Raw genomic sequence first — 23073 nt, forward strand, 5'->3', positions numbered from 1 at the left:
GCCTTTGTCCAGTCATCTGCTATCAACCTGTGTCCACCGATCCGCTATCAACTTCCATCTAGCTGCCCGCTGCCAGTCTGCCTCCAACTGTCGGCGACAGGCCTGAAGCTTCTAACCATCAAGGTACCATCTGTCAGTTCCTGTTCCTTATCTGCTGGGCCAGTAGCTACTCCACCGGGACTACCTCAAGATGTAGCGATTTGGTAGCTTCCCCGCATGAAGACCAGATCCTTGTATAGGGTTTAAAGGGTGAAGACCGGAAAGGCTACTTAGATAATGCCCTTAGAGGTGGCCCCAAGCCAAACCAGTAGTGTAGCCCAGTGGGTCCTCAACTTGCTGGTCGTTACAGTGTGCCTCATACAGACTGTGCACACAGCTCAGCCATGTGCTTGACGCTAACTCTACAGTGCTAAATGTATGATTCAATGTCTTGACTAGTTCCAACTTAATATATTCATTAATGTTGCATATGCTAACAATATTCCGGATAGGAGAGGACAAAACATACTGGTTACTCTAATAAATTAAGTATCTTATTTTATGCTCTGGGTAATGGCACATTTGAGGCAATGCATTATTAATTAAAGGGTTATTCCCATCTTCATAAGTTGAGCTATTAAGCTCAACCTGTTAAAGTTAATAATTTTTGCAAATACCTTTCTTTATGAAAATGATGTCGTTTTCGTGCTATCTGTCGTCCATGTCGCTGTCAGTCCCTCTTTGTTTATTGCTCGTTGTCTAGGGATCCGGCCACCGCTGTTTTCAGAGGCTGTCATTCTAATCGTGAACGCGAATATCAGCGCATGCGCATTAGATGCCGGCCCGGCTACCGCTCGTCAGGATATATCAGCGGTCGGCTCCAGGTACTGCATTTTGCAGCGAGGGGGGTGTAAGCAGCTGATCAGAAGGGGGGCGGTGGTGCCGCCACTAGAGTTATTACAGGTGTGGGGGAAGTGTTGCTCCGAGGGGGGGTATACAGCTTATCGCAATGGGAGACGTGGGTTAGAGAGAAGGGTGGCGGGGGGTTTCAGTGAGGAGTGGCGTGGGTGCCTTGGAAGAAAAGGTATTACTACATAAAACTATGTAGGGAATTGGGGGGGGGGGGGGTTTCCTCTCAACCACGCTTACCATGCCTGGTTGAGACGATTGTTCTCCCGATGCTGCTAGAACTACATTATCTAGCGGCGTTGGGACCGCGCACAGTGCAGAACGGCTTGATTGACATCGAGCCGCTAACGCCCACTTTTATAAAAGATAACCAGTACTAGCTGAGTTATCAAGTTAGAAAAAAAGGTAGGGAAGGAATTTTTTAATTTTTTTAACATGAATAGATTTATAATTACATTTCTGATTAGGATTCATTATAAAAAAAAATTACTCAACTTGGGAATAACCCTTTAAGTCTCATAGATCAGTTTGAGAAAGTGCTGATGGTACAAAGTTATTACAAACTTTTTTGTATGTTTGCTTATTGAGCCTGTTCTCATGCTGTCAACACTGTGCCCAGAGGATGTCCTAGTTTACAATGTAGGTGTTCAAGTTAATAGAAACCAATCATTTACTTCTATTCATAAGAACGTTTTGGGGGCAAGAATGATCCAGATTGATGTAAAAAAAATTATATCTGTCAAAAAGATCATTGGTCAGGTTTGATTTTATTGGATATTCATCTAGAATTGTTGCATATCCATAAGAATACTGACTGATGATCTGTTATGGAAACTGCATGTACACAAATCTTTTAGGGAAGACTCGTCTTTCCTTTTTCATCATAAATTTATACATCATTTTAAATTACTTTAGGTTGTTGCTGAAAATAGCAATTCATAACTTTTCATCATTTATTCATAGTGTAAAGTAGCAGTTATACACATGAGATATAAAAGAATGTAAAAGACATACAGGGAGGGTTCTAAGAAAGACACAAGGAGATTTGTCAATTTGTAGATAAATGGGAACTACTGTCAGATTGCTATCCATTGGGCTCATTTATGGAGAAAGTACACTCTGCTGGGGATAAGTATAAACTAAGTACATTGTAAAGTATAAAGATGAAGTACAGATAATGGTTGCAGGCCTTACCATCCATATCCAGCCTCTGTATAATGACCTCCAGTTCCACTTCATTGGGCATGTACCCCAGAGACCTCATTGCTGTGCCCAGCTCCTGCTTGGAGATGAATCCATTTCCGTCTCGATCAAACACCTTGAAGGCTTCTCGAATCTCTGTGTAGACAGACAAAAAGGTTAACTGTTTCCATCCCATTAGACACCTAGAAGATATTATCTTGCATTGCTTAGACATTCATGATACAAAATAATGGCCTAATAAAAACGCCAATTACGAACATACACATAAAATTTAAATCCCTATCTTATCTCAATTTTTTGTGCAGTTAAATGCAGTTTCCTTTTAGGAGCCCTTTCAGGTTGAGAAGGACCTGCCAGTAGTGCCCCTTATAGGATTACCAGAAATTCGACCTCAGTAACCACTACTTTGTCTCACATATGCTGAGAACATTTCAATAAAAAACTGATAGAAATGAAGATAAGACGAACAAAGTGCTTAGCATACTTGCGCCATGGGGTGAATATGACAAGATCAACATCTGAAGACAATTTGAATTTCTCCACATTTTCTTCACACGCCAGAATTCTGGTACATGGGTGTGAGAAAAAAAGAAGCAATGACCTCTTATGACCATATCTTTTTTTATCGGCCAACTGTAGTATTTGGCTACTGTGGTTTTCCAGTATGAATGATGCCTAATATTTGAGTTATTTAAATATCTTCTGTTCTATTTATTGTGTAATCTTAATCATGTGAAGTGTAGGATTATGAGGTGTAATGTCCTAGAACTTCAATATTTACTGCAAATTACTTAGAATTTTACTGAAGATTTTTCATTTAAATTTTTACATCACCATGACATAAAGAACAAACTCTTTGCATCTGCCACCCACTATCCCAAGGAACCAACCAAAATGATAAGATGCGAACCATAAAGTGCACTGCTGTAAAAGATCAGGGGGAACAAGTTTTAATCCCAGGGTTAAAAAAGCATTACATAGGTCATGTTCAGAAACGTTTGTATAAAGGTCAATTGAATTGTATCCATAAGTTAGTCTTGGTTCAGCCTGATGGGGTTCTTTAACCCCTTCAGGACCAATCTCATTTTGGCTTTCAGGACCAGCACCATTTTTTCAAATCTGACACGTTTCACTTTATGTGGTAATAACTTTGGAATGCTTTTACCTTTCCAAGCGATTCTGAGATTGTTTTCTCATAACACATTGTACTTTATGTTAGTGGAAAAATTTGGTCAATAAATTCATTGCTTATTTGTGAAAAACAACCAAATTTTGAGGAAATTTGAAGAAATTATGATTTTTCTACTTTTAAATGTATCTGATTGGAAAAAAGATAGTAATACCACACAAAATAGTTACTAGTTAACATTTCCCATAGGTCTACTTTATGTTTGCATCGTTTTTTAAACATACTTTTATTTTTCTAGGACGTTACAAGGCTTAGAGCTTTAGCAGCAATTTCTCACATTTTTAAGAAAATTTCAAAAGGCTATTTTTACAGGGACCAGTTCAGTTCTGAAGTGGCTTTGAGGGCCCATATATTAGAAACCCCCATAAAACAGCCCATTTTGAAAACTGAACCCCTCAAAGTATTCAAAACAGCAATCAGAAAGTGTTTTAACCCTTTAGGCGTTTCTCAGGAATTGAAGCAAAGTAGAAGTGAAATTTACAAATTAAATTTTTTTTGCCAAAATTCATTTGTAATAAAAACATTTCTGTAACACAGAAGGTTTTACCCGAGAAATGCATCTCAATATTTATTGCCCAGATTCTGCAGTTTTTAGAAATATCCAAAATGTGGCCCTAGTATTGTAATGGACTGAAACACAGATCTCACAAGCAAAGGAGCACCTAGAGGATTTTGGGGCCTTCTTTTTATTAGAATATATTTTAGGCACCATGTCAGGTTTGAAGAGGTCTTGTGGTGCAAAAACAGTGGAAACCCCCCAAAAGTGGCCCCCCTTTTGAAACTACACCCCTCAGGGAATTTATCTAGGGGTATAGTTAGCATTTTGACCCAACAGGTTTTTTGCTAAATTTATTTGAATTAGTCTGTGAAAATGAAAATCTCCTTTTTTTCTGAAAAAACGAAGAATTTTTGCAAGGAATAAAGGAGAAAAAGCAAACCAACATTTGTAAAGCAGTTTCTCTCAATTACGGAAATACCCCATATGTGGTAATAAACTGCTGTTTGGACCCACGGCAGTGCTCAGAAAGGAAAGGACTGCCATTTGGCTTTTGAAGCGTAGATTTTGCTTGGTAGTAGTCTTGTTTGGGGTTTTACTGGTATTTCAATTTATAATGTAGGGGCATATGTAATCTGTGCGGAGTACATCAGGGTATATGTAATCTGTGCGGAGTGCATCAGGGTATATGTAAACTGGGCAGAGTACATCAGGGTATATGTTAGCTGAGCGGAGTACATCAGAGTATATGTAAGCTGGGCGGAGTACATCAGGGTATATGTAAACTGGACGGAGTACATCAGGGTATATGTAATCTGGGCGGAGTGTATCAGGGTATATGTAAGATGGGCAGAGTGCATCAGGGTATATGTAAGCTGGGCGGAGTACATCAGGGTATATGTAAACTGTGCGGAGTACATCAGGGTATATGTAAGCTGGGCGGAGTTCATCAGGGTATATGTTAGCTGGACGGAGTGTATCAGGGTATATGTAAGCTGTGCGGAGTACATCAGGGTATATGTAAACTGGGCGGAGTACATCAGGGTATATGTAAGCTGGGCAGAGTACATCAGGGTATATGTAAGCTGGGCGGAGTGCATCAGCTCATAATAGGATGATGTAATAATGGGGTGAATGAATAATAAAATTAATGATCCATGGATAGTGACGTACGCTTTCAACCAATCCTTTATGCACAGGCCAGATTTTTGGGTGCAGGAGTCGCACTTTTAAAGGGTTTCTGTGGTATTGTACAAAATATCTGCACTCCAGCATTGCCTAATCTTTGACACCTTCACTAGCCCCATATGTAGCACAGACCCCAAAATGTCATAGTTTCCTCTGTATTTACAGGTTCTACCAGTGGGGGCTGCAAATGATGACGTGGGGTTTTAGGTGAAGAACTGCTGCACATATAAATGAGTCTGGGCCGTTGTTTTGCATTATTGCGTTCCAAGAGTCATAACTTTTTATTTTTCCGTTGACGAGCTCTGTGAGTGCTTGATTTTCATGGAATGAGCTGTAGTTTTTATTAGTATCATTTTGGGGTACATGCAATTTTTTTGATCAGTTTTTATTCAATATTTTTTGGGAGGTGAGGAGACCAAAAACCAGAAATTCTCAAACTTTTTTTTAATAATTTTTAATGCCGTTCCCTGTGCAGTATAAACAACATGTTTACTTTATTCTGCGGTTCGATACAATTACGGCAATACCAAATGTATATAGTTTATCTATGTTTTACTACTTTTACACAATAAAAACACTTTTTTCTAAATAAAATAATGTTTTAGTGTCACCATATCCTGAGAGCCATAATTTTTTAATTTTTTTGTCGACTGAGCTGTGTAAGGGCCTGTTTTTTGCGAGACAACCTGTAGTTTCTATTGGTACCATTTTGGGGTTCTTGCGACTTTTTGATCACTTTTTATTCCATTTTTTTTTTTTTAAACAATATGACTGTAAAGGATCTGCCAGGCACAACTTCTGTATATACGCCCATAGGTAATCAGTCTGCACCTGAGTCTATGTCTCTGAGACTGACTCCATCTTCCACCACTCAGGATGGCAGGCTTAGGAGTGGGAGAGCCTATCGCAGCCTGGCCAGACAGAGCTAGCTCCCGCCCTCTGTCTATTTATACCTGCCTTTCCTGTTCCTCCTTTGCTTGTGATTCTTCTCGTGTGGTTTCCTGGCCCAGCTACAGCTTCTAACTATTTGATCCTGCTCCATACTGACCCTGGCTTACTGACTACTCTCCTGCTCTGCGTTTGGTACCTCGTGCACTCCTGGTTTGACTCGGCTTGTTCACCACTCTTGTTGCTCACGGCGTTGTACCCCGTCGCCTAGGGCGGGTCGTTGCAAGTAGGCAGGGACAGAGTGGCGGGTAGATTAGGGCTCACTTGTCCGTTTTCCTACCCCCATCATTACATAATCACAAGCCATATACCTAGTCTACCCTGGTCCCTGACACTACTATGGACCCCCTTGAGACCCTGCAAATGCAGGGTCTCTCCCTACAGGTCCAGGCCCTGGCTCAGAGGGTCAACCAGCCTGACGCTACCATGGTAGTGCCCCTCACCTCTTGAACCCCACCTCAAGGTGCCTGACCGGTTCTCAGGGGACCGGAGGACTTTTCTCTCCTTTCGGGAGAGTTGTAGGCTCTACTTTCGCTTAAAGCCTCACTCCTCAGGTTCTGAGAGCCAGCGGGTGGGTATAATTATGTCCCGGCTCCAGGAAGGGCCCCAAGAGTGGGCCTTCTCCTTGGCTCCTGACGCCCCTGAACTTTCCTCCGTTGATCGTTTCTTTTCTGCTCTCGGACTCATTTATGACAAGTCTGACAGGACTGCCATTGCCAAGAGTCAGCTGGTGACCTTACGTCAGGGTAAGAGACCTGTTGAGGAGTATTGTTCTGACTTTAGGAAGTGGTGCGTAGCTTCTCGGTGGAATGACCCTGCCTTAAGGTGCCAGTTTAGGTTGGGTCTGTCGAACGCCCTGAAAGACCTGCTAGTTAGCTATCCCTCTTCTGACTCCCTAGACCAGGTTGTGGCTTTAGCGGTACGACTTGACCGACGTCTCAAGGAACGACAACTTGAAAGTTTTTGTGTTTTCCCCTCTGACTCCCCCATGATGCCTCCCGAGGTCCCGTTGCTTCGCTCTTCCACGGAAGACTCGGAGGTACCTATGCAACTCGGGGCCTCCGTGTCCCCCCGTCAACGTAGAGAGTTCCGCAGGAAGAATGGTCTCTGTTTCTATTGTGGGGATGACAAGCATCAAGTGAACACCTGTCCTAGGCGTAAGAATAAGCAGCCGGAAAACTTCCGCGCCTAAGTGATCATCGGGGAGGTCACTTGGGCGCACAGGTATTTCCCGTAAATATGAAACTTAATAAAATCTTGCTTCCCTTTCAGGTCTCTTTTGGTGGTAGGTCTGCTACCGGCAGTGCCTTCGTGGATTCAGGGTCTTCTACTAATATCATGTCTGTGGAATTTGCTATGTCTCTAGCTATGCCTTTGATTGATTTGCCTAAACCTGTCCCGGTAGTGGGTATCGACTCCACTCCTCTTGCTAATGGTTATTTTACACAGCATACCCCTGTTTTTGAACTCCTTGTTGGCTCCATGCATTTGGAGCAGTGCTCTGTACTGTTGATGCAGGGATTATCGTCCGATTTGGTTTTAGGCCTTCCCTGGTTGCAGTTGCATAATCCCACGTTTGATTGGAATACTGGGGAGCTTACCAAGTGGGGTAATGAATGCTTGACGTCATGTTTTTCTGTTAATTCTATTTCTCCCCCTGAGGAGGTGAACACGCTACCTGAGTTTGTTCAGGACTTCGCTGATGTTTTCTCTAAGGAGGCCTCTGAAGTGTTACCTCCTCATAGAGAATACGATTGCGCTATCGAATTGGTACCAGGAGCTAAGCTCCCTAAGGGTAGGATATTTAATCTTTCTTGTCCCGAACGTGAAGCCATGAGAGAGTATATCCAGGAATGCCTGGCCAAGGGTTACATTCGCCCCTCTACTTCTCCGGTAGGTGCTGGCTTCTTCTTCGTAGGGAAGAAGGATGGTGGTCTTAGGCCATGCATTGACTACCGTAACTTGAATAAGGTCACTGTAAGGAACCAGTATCCCCTTCCTTTGATTCCTGATCTCTTTAATCAGGTTCAGGGGGCCCAATGGTTCTCTAAGTTTGATCTACGTGGGGCGTATAACCTTATCCGCATCAAAGAGGGGGATGAGTGGAAGACTGCGTTTAACACGCCCGAAGGTCATTTCGAATACCTCGTCATGCCCTTTGGGTTGTGTAATGCTCCCGCGGTCTTCCAGAATTTCATAAATGAGATTTTAAGAGATTACCTGGGGGTATTTCTTGTAGTGTACCTTGATGATATACTGGTGTTTTCCAAGGACTGGTCCTCCCACATTGAGCATGTCAGGAAGGTGCTCCAGGTCCTTCGGGAAAACAAACTGTTTGCGAAAACCTAAAAATGTGTGTTTGGGGTACAGGAGATACCATTTTGGGTCAAATCCTCACTCCTCATGAATTCCGCATGGACCTCGCCAAGGTCCAGGCTGTGGCGGAATGGGTCCAACCTGCCTCTCTGAAGGCGTTACAGTGTTTCTTGGGGTTCGCTAATTATTACAGGAGATTTATTGCTAACTTCTCGGTCATCGCTAAGCCTCTTACGGACCTCACTCGCAAAGGTGCTGATCTCCTCCACTGGCCTCCTGAGGCTGTCCAGGCTTTTGAGGTCCTTAAGAAGTGCTTTATCTCGGCCCCGGTGCTGGTTCAGCCCAACCAAATGGAGCCATTTATCGTGGAAGTTGACGCATCCGAGGTGGGAGTGGGGGCTGTCTTGTCCCAGGGTACCAGGTTCCTCACCCATCACCGTCCCTGTGCCTACTTCTCCAGGAAGTTTTCGCCTACTGAGAGTAACTATGATATTGGCAACTGCAAACTCTTAGCCATTAAATGGGCATTTGAAGAGTGGCGCCACTTCCTGGAGGGGGCTAGGCACCAGGTAACGGTCCTTACCGACCACAAGAATCTGGTTTTCCTAGAATCTGCCCGGAGGCTAAACCCGAGACAAGCTATTTTTTACCAGATTCAACTTTTTGATTACCTATAGGGCTGGGTCTAAAAATATTAAGGCCGATGCACTGTCGCGTAGCTTCATGGCCAGCCCTCCTTCGGAGGAAGATCCTGCTTGTATTTTGCCTCCTGGTATAATAATTTCCTCTTTTGATTCCGATTTAGTCTCTGAAATTGCGGCTGATCAAGGTTCAGCTCCCGGGAACCTTCCTGAGGACAAGCTGTTTGTTCCCCTGCAATACCGGCTAAGGGTACTTAGGGAAAATCATGACTCCGCATTATCTGGTCATCCAGGCGTCCTGGGTACCAAGCACCTCATTGCCAGAAACTATTGGTGGCCTGGGTTGCCTAAAGACGTTAAGGCCTATGTCGCCGCTTGTGAGGTCTGTGCTAGGTCCAAGACTCCCAGGTCCCGACCAGCGGGCTTACTACGTTCTTTGCCCATTCCCCAGAGACCTTGGACCCATATCTCCATGGATTTTATCACCGATTTGCCTCCATCCCAAGGCAAGTCGGTGGTGTGGGTGGTAGTAGACCGCTTCAGTAAGATGTGCCACTTTGTGCCCCTCAAGAAACTACCCAATGCCAAGACTTTAGCTACCTTGTTTGTCAAACACATCCTGCGTCTCCATGGGGTCCCTGTCAATATTGTTTCGGACAGAGGGGTACAATTTGTTTCATTGTTTTGGAGAGTCTTCTGTAAAAAGTTGGAGATTGATTTGTCCTTCTCCTCTGCCTTCCATCCTGAAACTAATGGCCAAACTAAGAGGACTAATCAATCTTTAGAACAATATTTAAGGTGTTTTATCTCTGACTGTCAATATGATTGGGTCTCATTCATTCCCCTCGCCGAATTTTCCCTTAATAACCGGGTCAGTAACTCGTCAGGGGTCTCCCCCTTTTTCTGTAATTTTGGGTTTAATCCACGGTTCTCCTCCGTTGCACCTGGTAGTTCCAACAATCCCGAGGTAGAGGTCGTTCATCGGGAACTGTGCACAGTCTGGGCCCAGGTTCAGAAGAACCTAGAGGCGTCTCAGAGCGTACAAAAAACTCAGGCTAATAGAAAACGTTCTGCTAACCCCTTGTTTATGGTCGGAGATCTGGTGTGGTTATCGTCTAGGAACTTGCGTCTTAAGGTCCCGTCCAAGAAGTTTGCTCCCCGGTTTATTGGGCCGTACAAGGTCATTGAAGTCCTCAATCCTGTCTCCTTCCGGCTGGAGTTACCCCCATCTTTTCGTATACACGACGTGTTTCATGCCTCCCTCCTTAAATGCTGCTCCCCGTCCTTGGCTCCCTCGAGGAAACCTCCTGTTCCCGTTCTCACCCCTGAGGGGGTGGAATTCGAGGTGGCCAAGATTGTGGACAGCAGGATGGTCCAAGGCTCCCTCCAGTACCTGGTCCATTGGAGAGGATACGGGCCTGAGGAGAGGACTTGGGTACCCGCCCGGGATGTTCACGCTGGGGTATTGGTCAGGAAGTTCCACCTTCGTTTCCCCAGTAAACCAGGTCCACTTAGAAAGGGTCCGGTGGCCCCTCATAAAAGGGGGGGGGGGTACTGTAAAGGATCTGTCAGGCACAGCTTCGGGGTTAGCTCCCATAGGTAATCAGTCTGCACCTGAATCTACGTCTCTGAGACTGACTCCATCTTCCACCACTCAGGATGGCAGGCTTAGGAGTGGGAGAGCCTATCGCAGCCTGGCCAGACGGAGCTAGCTCCCACCCTCTGTCTATTTATACCTGCCTTTCCTGTTCCTCCTTTGCTTGTGATTCTTCTCGTGTGGTTTCCTGGCCCAGCTACAGCTTCTAACTATTTGATCCTGCTCCATACTGACCCTGGCTTACTGACTACTTTCCTGCTCTGCGTTTGGTACCTCGTGCACTCCTGGTTTGACTCGGCTTGTTCACCACTCTTGTTGCTCACGGCGTTGCCGTGGGCAACTGCCCCATTTCCCTTTGCTTTGTGTTCCCTTGTCTGTTTGTCTCGTGCACTTACTGAGCGTAGGGACCGCCGCCCAGTTGTACCCCGTCGCCTAGGGCGGGTCGTTGCAAGTAGGCAGGGACAGAGTGGCGGGTAGATTAGGGCTCACTTGTCTGTTTTCCTACCCCCGTCATTACAATGACCAAAAAAGGAAATTGTGCCATTGTTTTTTTTTTTTTACGGTGTTCACCATGCAGGATGAATAATATGATATTTTTATAGGTCGGGCCGATACGAACGCGGCGATACCTATTATGTATAGTTTTTTTTTCTTTTTCTTCTAATTATAAAGGACTTGATCAGGGAGACAGGGCGATTATTGTTTTTATTACGTAAAACATTTATTGATTTATTTTACTTTTTTTTTACACTTACTAGGGGACTTGAAGATCTGATCTTCAGATCCCCAGTACAATACACTGCACTACTTGTGTATGTACGTATGTAGTGCAGTGTATTGTAACTGTCACTTTACAACTGACAGTTAAGCCTATTACGTACTGCCTTGGGCAGGACCTAATAGGCTTCATTACCTGGCAACCAGGAAGCCGTTGCTTCCCTACAGAGGGAGCCCCCTCCCTCTGTGTCAATCACTTAAATGCCGATGTCGCTATTGACAGTGGCATTTAAGGGGTTAAACGGCAGTGATCGGAGATAATTGTGATCGCTGCCGTTGCAGTGGGATGTCGGCTGTACATTACAGCAGAACACCCGCTGTAGATGAAGCGCGCACAGCTTCTGTGCCCACTTCATTCTCAGGGCGTTACTGTACGCCTATTTGCGGGAACGCAATGACTATCATTGCAACCATCGACACCCGACGATTTTTCACGTGGGGGCCAACTGGTTGCAGAGGGATCCCCCTCTCTCTGTGTCAATCACTTAAATGCCGATGTCGCTACTGACAGTGGCATTTAAGGGGTTAAACGGCGGCGATCGGAGATAGCTGTGATCGTCTCCGTTGCAGTGGAATGTCAGCTGTACATTACAGCCGACACCGGCTGAAGATGAAGCGCACACAGCTCCTGTGCCTGCTTTATCCACAGGGCGTTACTGTACGCCCATTTGCGGGAACGCACCGCTAAAAAGGACGTACAGTATTGCCCATTTGTGGGAAGGGGTTAACAGCTCAACAAGCATACCTTATTTTAAGGATAGGATATATCGGTATAGGAGAAGTTTTATAACAATTTCACAGAGGTGTATTTTTACAGACTTTTTTTTAGAACATTAGTGCTCTATATCGAATGAGATAGACCAGGGCTAATCCTGTAAAATCTAACCATCTACTCCAAAGATTTTCATATTTGTATCATTAGTCCCTCTTAGTATATATCCCTTTCTCCATAGAAATCAACCAAAAAACCTTATTAATATATAAAACAAATCATAAACTTTTCCACCCAAAATGACCAATGAGCGAGTCCACAAAGTCTACCTGTGTAACCAGTGCTAAGCTATTCATTTCCGGCCATAAATAACAACCTTGTCATAGTATCATCTATAGATAACTCTTCCACATATTCCATCAAACAATTTAGAAGGTCCAAATGTTTAGGAATTGCTAATTCATTTGAGCCACCACTTTTTCCAGTATCGGATCAGTTTCGGGCAATGCCAGATGAAATGTAGAAGATCTCAATGAATCTCCAATATATATTGCATTATTACATGTTAGTAAAATGCCAACTAAAAGAAATGGTTCGGCTGGAGAAACTCAATCTAATGGTCAGTCAGTCCCTGTTTGCAATGTGAGAAGCAAAAAACGGTAAAATTCTGTCGTTGTTACTGTATGTATGTTTGTATATATGTATTATCACGATGGACATGAGAGGCGCAGGTTAATGAACCACAATGACAAATCCCTCCTGAAGGACAAAGGATACGACTTTTGTTGTAAAATACATTGAGCCTTAAAGAGACACTACAGCAGAACAGGATTGTTTGTACCTTCTATTTTAAATCCCTGCCATCTAATTTGTCCTCGTTTTATATGCAGCTTGACCCTTATCATGTGCGGTTGCTATTTATTCATAGATAAGTTGGCATACTTACATTGATTTACTAAATGAAGGGTAAATATCAAAGGGAGCAATATACGATTAGAAATTCAATAATTCCTAAGTTTCCAGGGGTATCTAACTTGGCAAGTTCATTTGGTCTTTACGGCTTAATTCAATTTCTGGGGGATAATGTCTGTAAAGCAGAGGTTCTATTTTATAAGTCTCAATTAAATAATACATGTATTATTATATATAAGGGCAACCGAAATTTGGGCTGCGGATAACTGTGTTTACTGGGTCACCCACAAAATAATTCACGCAAGGAGATAAATATCCGCAGAGGTTACATCTCCGATAGGACGTAGAAAACTAAGATCACTTCATATTATGCGGTCTGCTCTGGAAGGAAAAAGAACTGAGAAGGGAAGCGACTGAAATGCTGCCTGAATTATGTAACAAAATGTTGGGGGAAAAAATCAGGAAAGTCTAAAGGAGGGAGAAGAGAGGAAAGAGGAGAAGGAGGAGGAAAAGAGTAATGGGGGATGTGATAAACCATGGGGTCATGATTATAACCCTTCATTATTCGCACTGCGCTTCCAACATGTACAAATATACTGCAGTGTTGCAAAATCATATTAGAAAACACCATGTATGCTGTATGTGAAGAACTAAAGTGAGGTAAAATATGTTCACTGCAGTCACATGGTGAGCAGCACATTACTGTACACATCAAGTAGTCACACACTCATCTCTTCAGACACAAAGTTTTTAAGATGTCGCACACATATACAGCTACACAAATGCTGCTGTCACATACATCATAGGAAGCACAGCATACATACACAGAACACAGCCACTCAATGTAAACGTTCCCCCAGTGCAGGCAGAGGATGCTCCATGCCGTATAAACACATCCACACTAAACATACACAGGCTGACTACTCACACGGTAAAAATCACAATACAAAACGCAGACACATACACAGGCTCCATGTGGATTTGTCTTCTCCACCGAGCCACTGGCTGCCTCCATTCCCACCGCTATTAAAGTTCTTCTCATGTGTTGCTCTGCAGGCACTGTTTATTCTGTGTGAAATATACATATATCCTCAAGGAAACACACTACGTCCACACATTTTTACACAGGCTATGGCTGCACACACATACACCGCAGTCTCCAGGTCTCCTCAGCTCACTCCTTTGTGCCTCGTGTTTGAACAAATTGAATTCCTCACAGAAACCTGAGAGGAATTTTAATGGGAAAAAGACAATGACACCCGATGTACACACAGGCGCCTACCAAGTTCACACCTGCTCCATACTAAATTCAACAACGATGTGCACCTAGAGCATCATTCATATTTCCATACTTTACACTCAGAAACATCAGCACCTTATACTCTTAAATGTGCAATGGTAAGCTCTTTGGCACCCAAGGCAGGCAAAATGCAGACCTCCTTCCACCCATATGCCAATGTCCAGTTGCTTTTTTACCACAATCCCTGGTTTAGTGAAACTGCGATCGGTCCCCGCTATAGGAGCTTCGGCAACTGCTGTATGAGACAGCAGCTGTCACAGCTCCTGTTTCTCCCATGACGTACTATTCCGTCATGGAGAACGAACGCATCGCTCATCATCACAGAATATTACGTCAAGGAGCGGGAAGGGGTTAAAGGGTCGGATATTGAATTACAGGGTAGTCACCTATAGCTGGCAATAGAGAGAGTGTTCTTCCTTCTACAGAACAGTAAGAAATAGTGTAGTACCTGTTAGCCAGAAACAATATGCAACGTTAAATACTTTTGTGTAAAAAAAAAGAAAAGTACTATAGGTATGATACCTTTATTGGCTAACCATAAAAGTTCTATATGCGGCTTTCAGAGCACACAGGCTCCTTCTTCAGGCGTTTTACAAATGAATGACTTATTAAAATGCACAACATTTAAGATGTTACACAAAGACAATTAGTACATGAGGTTATACATCATTACGATAAGCCGGGGCAATAAACTGAGGTTATAGGGGTGATGACTTAGGAGGTAAGGGATCTGGAGTCAGTCTGATGGGGGATGTGACGTGTGTCCATGTAGTGGCTCATAAATCCAGGTGTTAGGGCATGTTCAGACGTGGCAGAATTGCTGTGGAATTCCGCTGCGGGCAGTCCGCAGTGGAAGTCCGCAGCAGACAGTTTGTTCAGTTTGTTCAATACCTTTTTAGTTAACTTCGTGCAGACGTTGCGGAAAACTCCGCTGCGGAACATAGGCTGCGGTGCGGAATTTTCAGACCGCAGCATGCACTGTCTGTTGCGGACTTGTTGTGGAATTTCCCCATTGACTTCAATGGAGTTTCAAAATTACGCAATGAAATCCGCAGATGTAATGTGTGTTGCGTATTTGCTGTGTGTTGCGTTGCGGATTTCTTTCAGGAACAGGATATTTCATCATTCTGATGAGGAAGAGAAAACCTCCATTTTCGCCTTCCAGGCTTATTACATGAACACAGAGCTATTACCATGGCCAGATATAGGTGAATGGATATGGAAGTGTCCACTCTTATTAACCTTGTAAGTAACTTTACATGTTTATGTCATGTTTTCACTAGTTTACTTGTATGTATGATGTCTGAATAGCAGCATCTGCAGTATGTAAACATTATAACAAAGATAAACATATAACATATATAACATTATTCATAAGTACAAACCAAACTTCAATATGCACTGTCTATTTGTTTTTCAGGTACATAACACGAATTGTGGGACACCTCCAGTGCAGGGTATAGTGAGCGCAACACACGGGATCAAGGCTGGACCTACAGTGAAGGAAATAAGTGTTTGATCCCTTGCTGATTTTGTAAGTTTGCCCACTGTCAAAGACATGAACAGTCTGGAATTTTTAGGCTAGGTTAATTTTACCAGTGAGAGATAGATTATATATAAAAAAAAAACAGAAAATCACATTGTCAAAATTATATATATTTATTTGCATTGTGCACAGAGAAATAAGTATTTGATCCCTTTGGCAAACAAGACTTAATACTTGGTGGCAAAACCATTGTTGGCAAGCACAGCAGTCAGACGTTTTTCGTAGTTGATGATGAGGTTTGCACACATGTTAGATGGAATTTTGGCCCACTCCTCTTTGCAGATCATCTGTAAATCATTAAGATTTCACATGGCAACTCGGATCTTCAGCTCCCTCCATAAGTTTTCGATGGGATTAAAGTCTGGAGACTGGCTAGGCCACTCCATGACCTTAATGTGCTTCTTTTTGAGCCACTCCTTTGTTGCCTTGGCTGTATGTTTTGGGTCATTGTCGTGCGGAAGACCCAGCAACGAGCCATTTTTAATGTCCTGGTGGAGGGAAGGAGGTTGTCACTCAGGATTTGACGGTACATGGCTCCATCCATTCTCCCATTGATGCGGTGAAGTAGTCCTGTGCCCTTAGCAGAGAAACACCCCCAAAACATAATGTTTCCACCTCCATGCTTGACAGTGGGGACGGTGTTCTTTGGGTCATAGGCAGCATTTCTCTTCCTCCAAACACGGAAGTTGAGTTAATGCCAAAGAGCTCAATTTTAGTCTCATCTGACCACAGCACCTTCTCCCAATCACTCTCAGAATCATCCAGATGTTCATTTACAAACTTCAGACAGGCCTGTACATGTGCCTTCTTGAGCAGGGGGACCTTGCGGGCACTAAAGGATTTTAATCCATTACGGCGTAATGTGTTACCAATGGTTTTCTTGGTGACTGTGGTCCCAGCTGCCTTGAGATCATTAACAAGTTCCCCCCGTGTAGTTTTCGGCTGAGCTCTCACCTTCCTCAGGATCAAGGATACCCCACGAGGTGAGATTTTGCATGGAGCCCCAGATCGATGTCGATTGACAGTCATTTTGTATGTCTTCCATTTTCTTACTATTGCAGCAACAGTTGTCTCCTTCTCACCCAGTTTCTTACTTATGGTTTTGTAGCCCATTCCAGCCTTGTGCAGGTCTATGATCTTGTCCCTGACATCCTTAGAAAGCTCTTTGGTCTTGCCCATGTTGTAGAGGTTAGAGTCAGACTGATTCATTGAGTATGTGGACAGGAGTCTTTTATACAGGTGACCATGTAAGACAGCTGTCTTTAATGCAGGCACCAAGTTGATTTGGAGCGTGTAACTGGTCTGGAGGAGGCTGAACTCTTAATGGTTGGTAGGGGATCAAATACTTATTTCTCTGTGCACAATGCAAATAAATATATATAATTTTGACTATGTGATTTTCAGTTTTTTTTTTTAATATAATCTATCACTCACTGGTAAAATTAACCTAGCCTAAAAATTCTAGACTGTTCATGGCTTTGACAGTGGGCAAACTTACAAAATCAGCAAGGGATCAAATACTTATTTCCTTCACTGTATGTGTGTCGAGTTCTATACCCAGACTGGGATGGAATGTTTGAAAGAGAGCAGGATGTAATCCGAACCTGAATCCGCAATGACAAATCCGCAGCATTTTACCTAACATTCTAGCCAAATCCACAACGGAATCTGCAATGCGGATTATGTGCGGCATTGATGCGGACAGTATCTGCAGCAATTCCGCCATGTCTGAACATGCCCTTACATTGAGGCCTTGTGTCAATGACTGGAATTTTATCATCCGCTTGAATTCCCAAATTTTTCTTTCTCTGTCGTTCTTTAAATAACCCTTCAGTATTAGGACCTTTAAATCTGCCAAACTGTGATCAGGTCCAGAGAAGTGTTTTCCCACGGGTGTATCCACCTCCTGTTTTATTGTATGTCTGTGAAGATTCATCCTGGTTTGTAGTTTTTGTATTGTTTCTCCAATGTAGATTCCTTTATTGATGCACCTTGTACACAGGATCATGTACACTACATTTGAGGATGTACAGGAGAACGAGCCAGTGATTTTATAGTCCTGCTGCGTGTTTGGGATGTGTATGGTGTTTGATGACAAGATGTTGGTACAGGTCTTGCATTTTCTACTGTTGCAAGGAAAAGTGCCAGTCTATTATGGTGATGAGAGGGCACTTCTGACCAGGACATTCCTTAGGTTTGGTGGCTGTTTGTATGCAAGGACAGGTAGAAATAGGTTGGAGATCAGCAGCAATTTTCCTCAAGAAGTTTAATTTGTTGGTTGTACATGACCACTAGGGGCACCCTGCTGTTGTCTTCCTTCTTTTTCTATTCCAGAAGATTGCTTCTTGGAATTCTTGTTGCTCTGTATATCAGATCATCCTTCTGCAGGAGAACTATTCTAAAGGAAACCTGTCATGCTGAACATGCTGTCCGATCTACACACAGCATGTTATGGAGCAGGAAGAGCTGCTGTCAATCACTTAGCAGAACCTCCCACTGGACTCATAGAGCAGGGATTTAAATGAATAAAATATAAGTTATAATGAATCTTTTTTAATCTGCTTGGCTGCTCTTGCTTTATAACGTGCTCTATGCAGATTGGACAGTATGTTTAACATGACAGGTTCCCTTTAATTGCAATTATGGGACAAGACCAATTCCAGACCAAATATTACAGTATTCCATATGAAATTCTCCTAAGGGCACTCTTTAGATCACTAAACCAGACGTGGTCCTATAAATTCTCAAATACATGAACGCCTAGTTCCTCTCACCATGTCTATACCCATGAGAATACATATTATCATACAAATACAATTAGGAGAATTCACAAAAGAAACAAAGAGCATTAACACTATGGGCACGTGTTTTCAGATTTTCAAATGATCCTTACGGGAACGAGTTGTAGCGCAGGCGAATTCAGGTTGGGTCTTGTCATGATGCTACTTCTTGCTATTATGGCGGGTGAGAAAAGGCAATAAATAGCACAGAACCTGTTGTCCCACGCAACACTTTGGGAAATACTGTAATGTCTTTAACCAATGCATATGCTAAAGGGACTTTTAACCCGTAGAGCAAATTACATAATTACATAATTCGCACCAGGTCTGGCAAGATGGAAATTTAAGAGAATGTCGCAATGACAGAGGAAAATCCAATAGCATTCTTATTGAGTGCCCATAATCCCAGAGAAGGTATGCATGATGCCACTGAGATGTGCTTGTTGCCCAGCTGCGTGTATGCAGATATCCAGTTGGCATACTTTTTTTGTAATCAGTTTTCAAAGTCTTTGAGACCTTTAAAACCTGGATATGTTTTGTCAAGAGCAATAAAAAGCAAATTATGCCATAGACCTGGGTGGGAAGTGTCATTAGAAGGAAACAAGGTTCCAGGAGATAACTGAAGGTTTTTGCAGATTTGTAATAGGATTTTAGATTTTTCAGTATAAAAGAAGTCCAAATGTGATTAGTTGCTCCGCAGTGTGAGGCGAGTCCTGATGAAATTCCAACTCCCACGTTAAGCGTTAGGGCAAGAGTCTTCAGAGAAGCAGACCAATTAACAGGGAGTCAAAGTATAGTAGAAGGGAAAGCAATGGATTATGATCTTAACAGCTTCATGTCTAAGAAATGAGAATAATTTAAAAAGCTTTTGAAGATGGATGCAGGAGGACTTTGATTGTAATGAATATATTAAAGAACAGGGTAAGATAACCCCTAAGATAGGTAGGTTTGATGGTAACATTTAGGGTATGTTCACACAGAGTTTTTTGATTCGTTTTTTGATGCGGAAACCGCGCCGCAAAACTCGTCAAAAACGGCCCGAAAATGCCTCCCATTGATTTCAATGGTAGGCGGAGGCGTCTTTTTTCCGCGAGCAGTAAAACCGTCTCGCGGGAGAAAGAAGGGACATGCCCTATAAACGGGCGTTTACGCCTCTGACCTCCCATTGACATCAATGGGAGGCAGAGAAAGCGTATTTCGCTGCGTTTTATGCCCGTGGCGCTCAATGGCCGCGGACGAAAGATGCCGCGAAAAACGCAGCGAAAATCGGCGTGCAGGGAGAGGAAAATCTGCCTCAAACTTCCAAATGGAATTTTGAGGCAGAATTTCCGCCTGCAACAAACTCAGTATGAACCCAGCCTTATTTAACTTGTATTCAGCTTTTAGTATATCAGGAAGTTATGAAAAAAAAACATTCATAAGTGTATTATGGAAATTAATGCAATGCGGAAAGATAGATGAATGTACTGAATGAGGCAAGGATGTCACTTGATTAAGGCATACATATATAGGTCTGAAAGAATAACATGAAAATACTTACGCAATTTACCAGTTTTTAATGTAGGATGCTTATGGTCCAATATGACTCTCAAAAATCACTAATCTCTGTAGTGATTATACACTGTGGACCATTGTGTAATGCAGTGTTTCCAAAACTGTGGATTGCGACCCCATGTGGGGTCGTGTAAAGACCTCCGGGGACGCGATCCACTCACCAATTTCCAGGTTTCGACTGTACCTGCATCTTCAGGACAAATATACAGTTGAATCCAATTCTGGAGCAGGGAGCTGATGGCTCCTTGCTCCAGCATTTACTACGTAATGCTGGCCTTGAGCGGCTTGGCGCAGACAGGCGCGATGTAGAGACATCATCAAGCCTGTCTGTGCCGGGCCACAGACTGCACAGACCGGAGGAGCAGAAGGATCTCCTGCAGCTATGGGGGTATTATACCGTGTTGGGGGCACTTAGGGGTCATTAAACTGTGTGGGGGCAGTTATGGGGGATTTATTCTGTGTGGGAGCAGCTATGTGGGAATTACTTTGTGTGTGGGGCACCTTTAGGGGCATTATACTGCATGGGGACATACTGTAGGGGCATTATACTGTGTGGGGAGGCACTATAGGGGCATTATATTGTGTGGGAACAGCTATAGGGGCATTACCCTGTGTTGGGGTAAATATAGTGACATTATACTATGTGGGGGAAGCTAAAGGGGCATTATACTGTGTGGAAGCAGCTATAGTGGCATATTCTGTGTATGGGGCAGCTATGGGGGCATTAGACTGTATGGGGGCAGCTATGGGGGCATTATTCTGTGTGGGAGCAGCTATGGGGGCATTATTCTGTGGGGGGCAGCTTTAGGGACATTATACTGTGTGGGGAGGCACTATAGGGGCATTATATGGTGTGGGGAGGCACTATAGGGGCATTATACTGTGTGGAGGCAGCTATATGGGGCATTATACTTTGTGGGGGCAGCTATAGGGGCATTATACTGTGTCGGGGCAGTATTAGGGGCATTATACTGTGTGTAGGCCAGTTATGGGGGCATTATCCTGTTTGGGGACAGCTATAGGGGCATTATCCTATGCGAAGACAGCTATAGGGGCATTTTTTTTTATGTGGGGGCAGCTATAGGGGCATTATCCAGTGTGGGGGCAGTTATCAGGGCATTATACTGTGTGGCCTACTGGGTTGGGAATGTGTTTCACTCCCCCCCTGTGCTAAACCCCTAGCTACGCATCTGATGGACGGGTCGGGTCACATGGCCCACCATCAGCGGCCATAGTCGGATCTCAACTACGCACAGCAGTGGGAAACCTTGAGACCGCCCCTTCCCTCGCCCGCACAATTATCGTTGTTTCCAATGTTGCAGGTACTTATTTTTCTAATAGAGCTAAGTATCAGAATCTAGCTACGAATGATTTTGACATACATTAGACAAAATGGGGCTAAGTACGGTAGTGGGGGGTCCCAAACAAAAGTGGGTCCCAGCCCCAGAAAGTTTGGGAACCAGAGTGTAATGTTATAGCTGGAAGATAAAAAGAACTATAATGGGGATCAGTGATCCCTGTGTCAGCTGCATTTTCGGGCAGATCGGAAGCAGTTATTTTATGTGACTGTATATTAGGTAAATTGCATAATGTCAATATGTATGAACAGATAACGTGTTTCAACATGGGGTCCATAATTTTTATATTGAGAGTGATTGGAAAAGAAAAAACTGTGCATGTTATGTCTAACCTAGTGTAGGACTAGCTTGCAATTCCTAAATAGCTATTTTATCAATATTGAGTCATGTGTCTCCATGGTAAGCTCCTACCCCTTTGCAAAGAACTGAGTGATAATGTCGCCAAAATCTTTCATACAATAAAGAAATAATGCAATATGATCTTTACTTATCAATTACTAAAGGCACAAGCAAACATCTTACAGAAATAAGATTTGCACCTAGATGAAAGTGAGGTTGATATAAGTTCATCCACAAAAACGTTACATTTCTCGTATGCGATTGCTCTGTTTGCCTCATTACTGGCTTATATGGAATTGAAAGGGGTACAAATTGTCCCTTAACCTTTATGAATTTCCCCTATGCAGTTGCAAAGTTTGGCCTCAGTACTGTATTTTATGGCATTGTAAGTGGAAAGTGGTACTTTTTTGAATTTCTCGTATGTAATCCCTAGTTTGGCTTATATGGAATCCAAAGGGTTACAAATGGCCCCTCATAAATCGTTGAGCAGACTGGCCCATCAGAATGACTTTAATACACTGCTGAGCAACAGTGAACATGATGGCTGAAAACATTCTCTGAACAGGTCTACAAGGCACGCCCCTTAGACTTGTTCAGGAACAGGCAAACCTCTCAGACTTGTTTGCAATATTAAAAAGTACCTTAAAATGGGGCAACAAACACTAAAAAAGTGATGTACATGATTTTATTAAACACTACCATGAGAATATATTAACTATGGCAGATGATCTTTAAATACTTAAAGTAGTGATGTTCAGCAGGAACACTTTACACTGGTAGCAATATACCATGTGGTAACCCGCCCCCTATATTCAAACTGTTGTCAATGATAAATATAGATTAGTATTATTATACTATTATTGGAAATTACATTCTTCTATTCACTGAAAGTAAAGCACAGTTAATTTTAAAGAAGAAAAGGAAGAAGCATGTATTAAAATACCTAATGGTGCGCATTAAATACAGAGTATAACTAGAATCAGAGGCAGGATTATGGCTAAAGGGCAAATCATAACTCACTAAAAGAACATTACATAGCACGAAACAGGAAGAAAGCCGAATAAGCCATCTCATTTATGTCACACATCCGCCTGTACTTTACACAGCATGACCTAGAGGGCTATATTAAACATTTCTCATTTTAGATACTACTCACATAACATACAAAAAAACTGCGTACATAATTTTGGTAAAAAAGAAACCAATGCAGCATTTTCCAGAAATGGCACAAGCAAGGAAACGCCTGAGAGCATGATGTACTTAAATGATATTTGAAGACAAGCAAGTCTTAAAAGGAATTTCTCTCTTCAAATAGTATCTGTAATAAAA

At 43.0% G+C, this 23073-nt stretch overlaps 1 protein-coding gene across 1 annotated transcript in view; it reads right to left on the reverse strand.

The window, feature by feature from the left end:
* Window positions 1-23073, reverse strand: part of CABP7 (calcium binding protein 7) — a 116943-nt gene that overhangs the window by 87069 nt on the left and 6801 nt on the right. Inside the window, exon 2 of the mRNA XM_075853437.1 lies at window positions 2083-2226. Coding sequence (XP_075709552.1) covers window positions 2083-2226 — 144 coding nt within the window. The remainder of the gene's footprint in view (window positions 1-2082; window positions 2227-23073) is intronic.

This window comes from Rhinoderma darwinii, chromosome 1 (assembly GCF_050947455.1).
Source record: "Rhinoderma darwinii isolate aRhiDar2 chromosome 1, aRhiDar2.hap1, whole genome shotgun sequence".
NCBI lineage: Eukaryota > Metazoa > Chordata > Amphibia > Anura > Rhinodermatidae > Rhinoderma > Rhinoderma darwinii.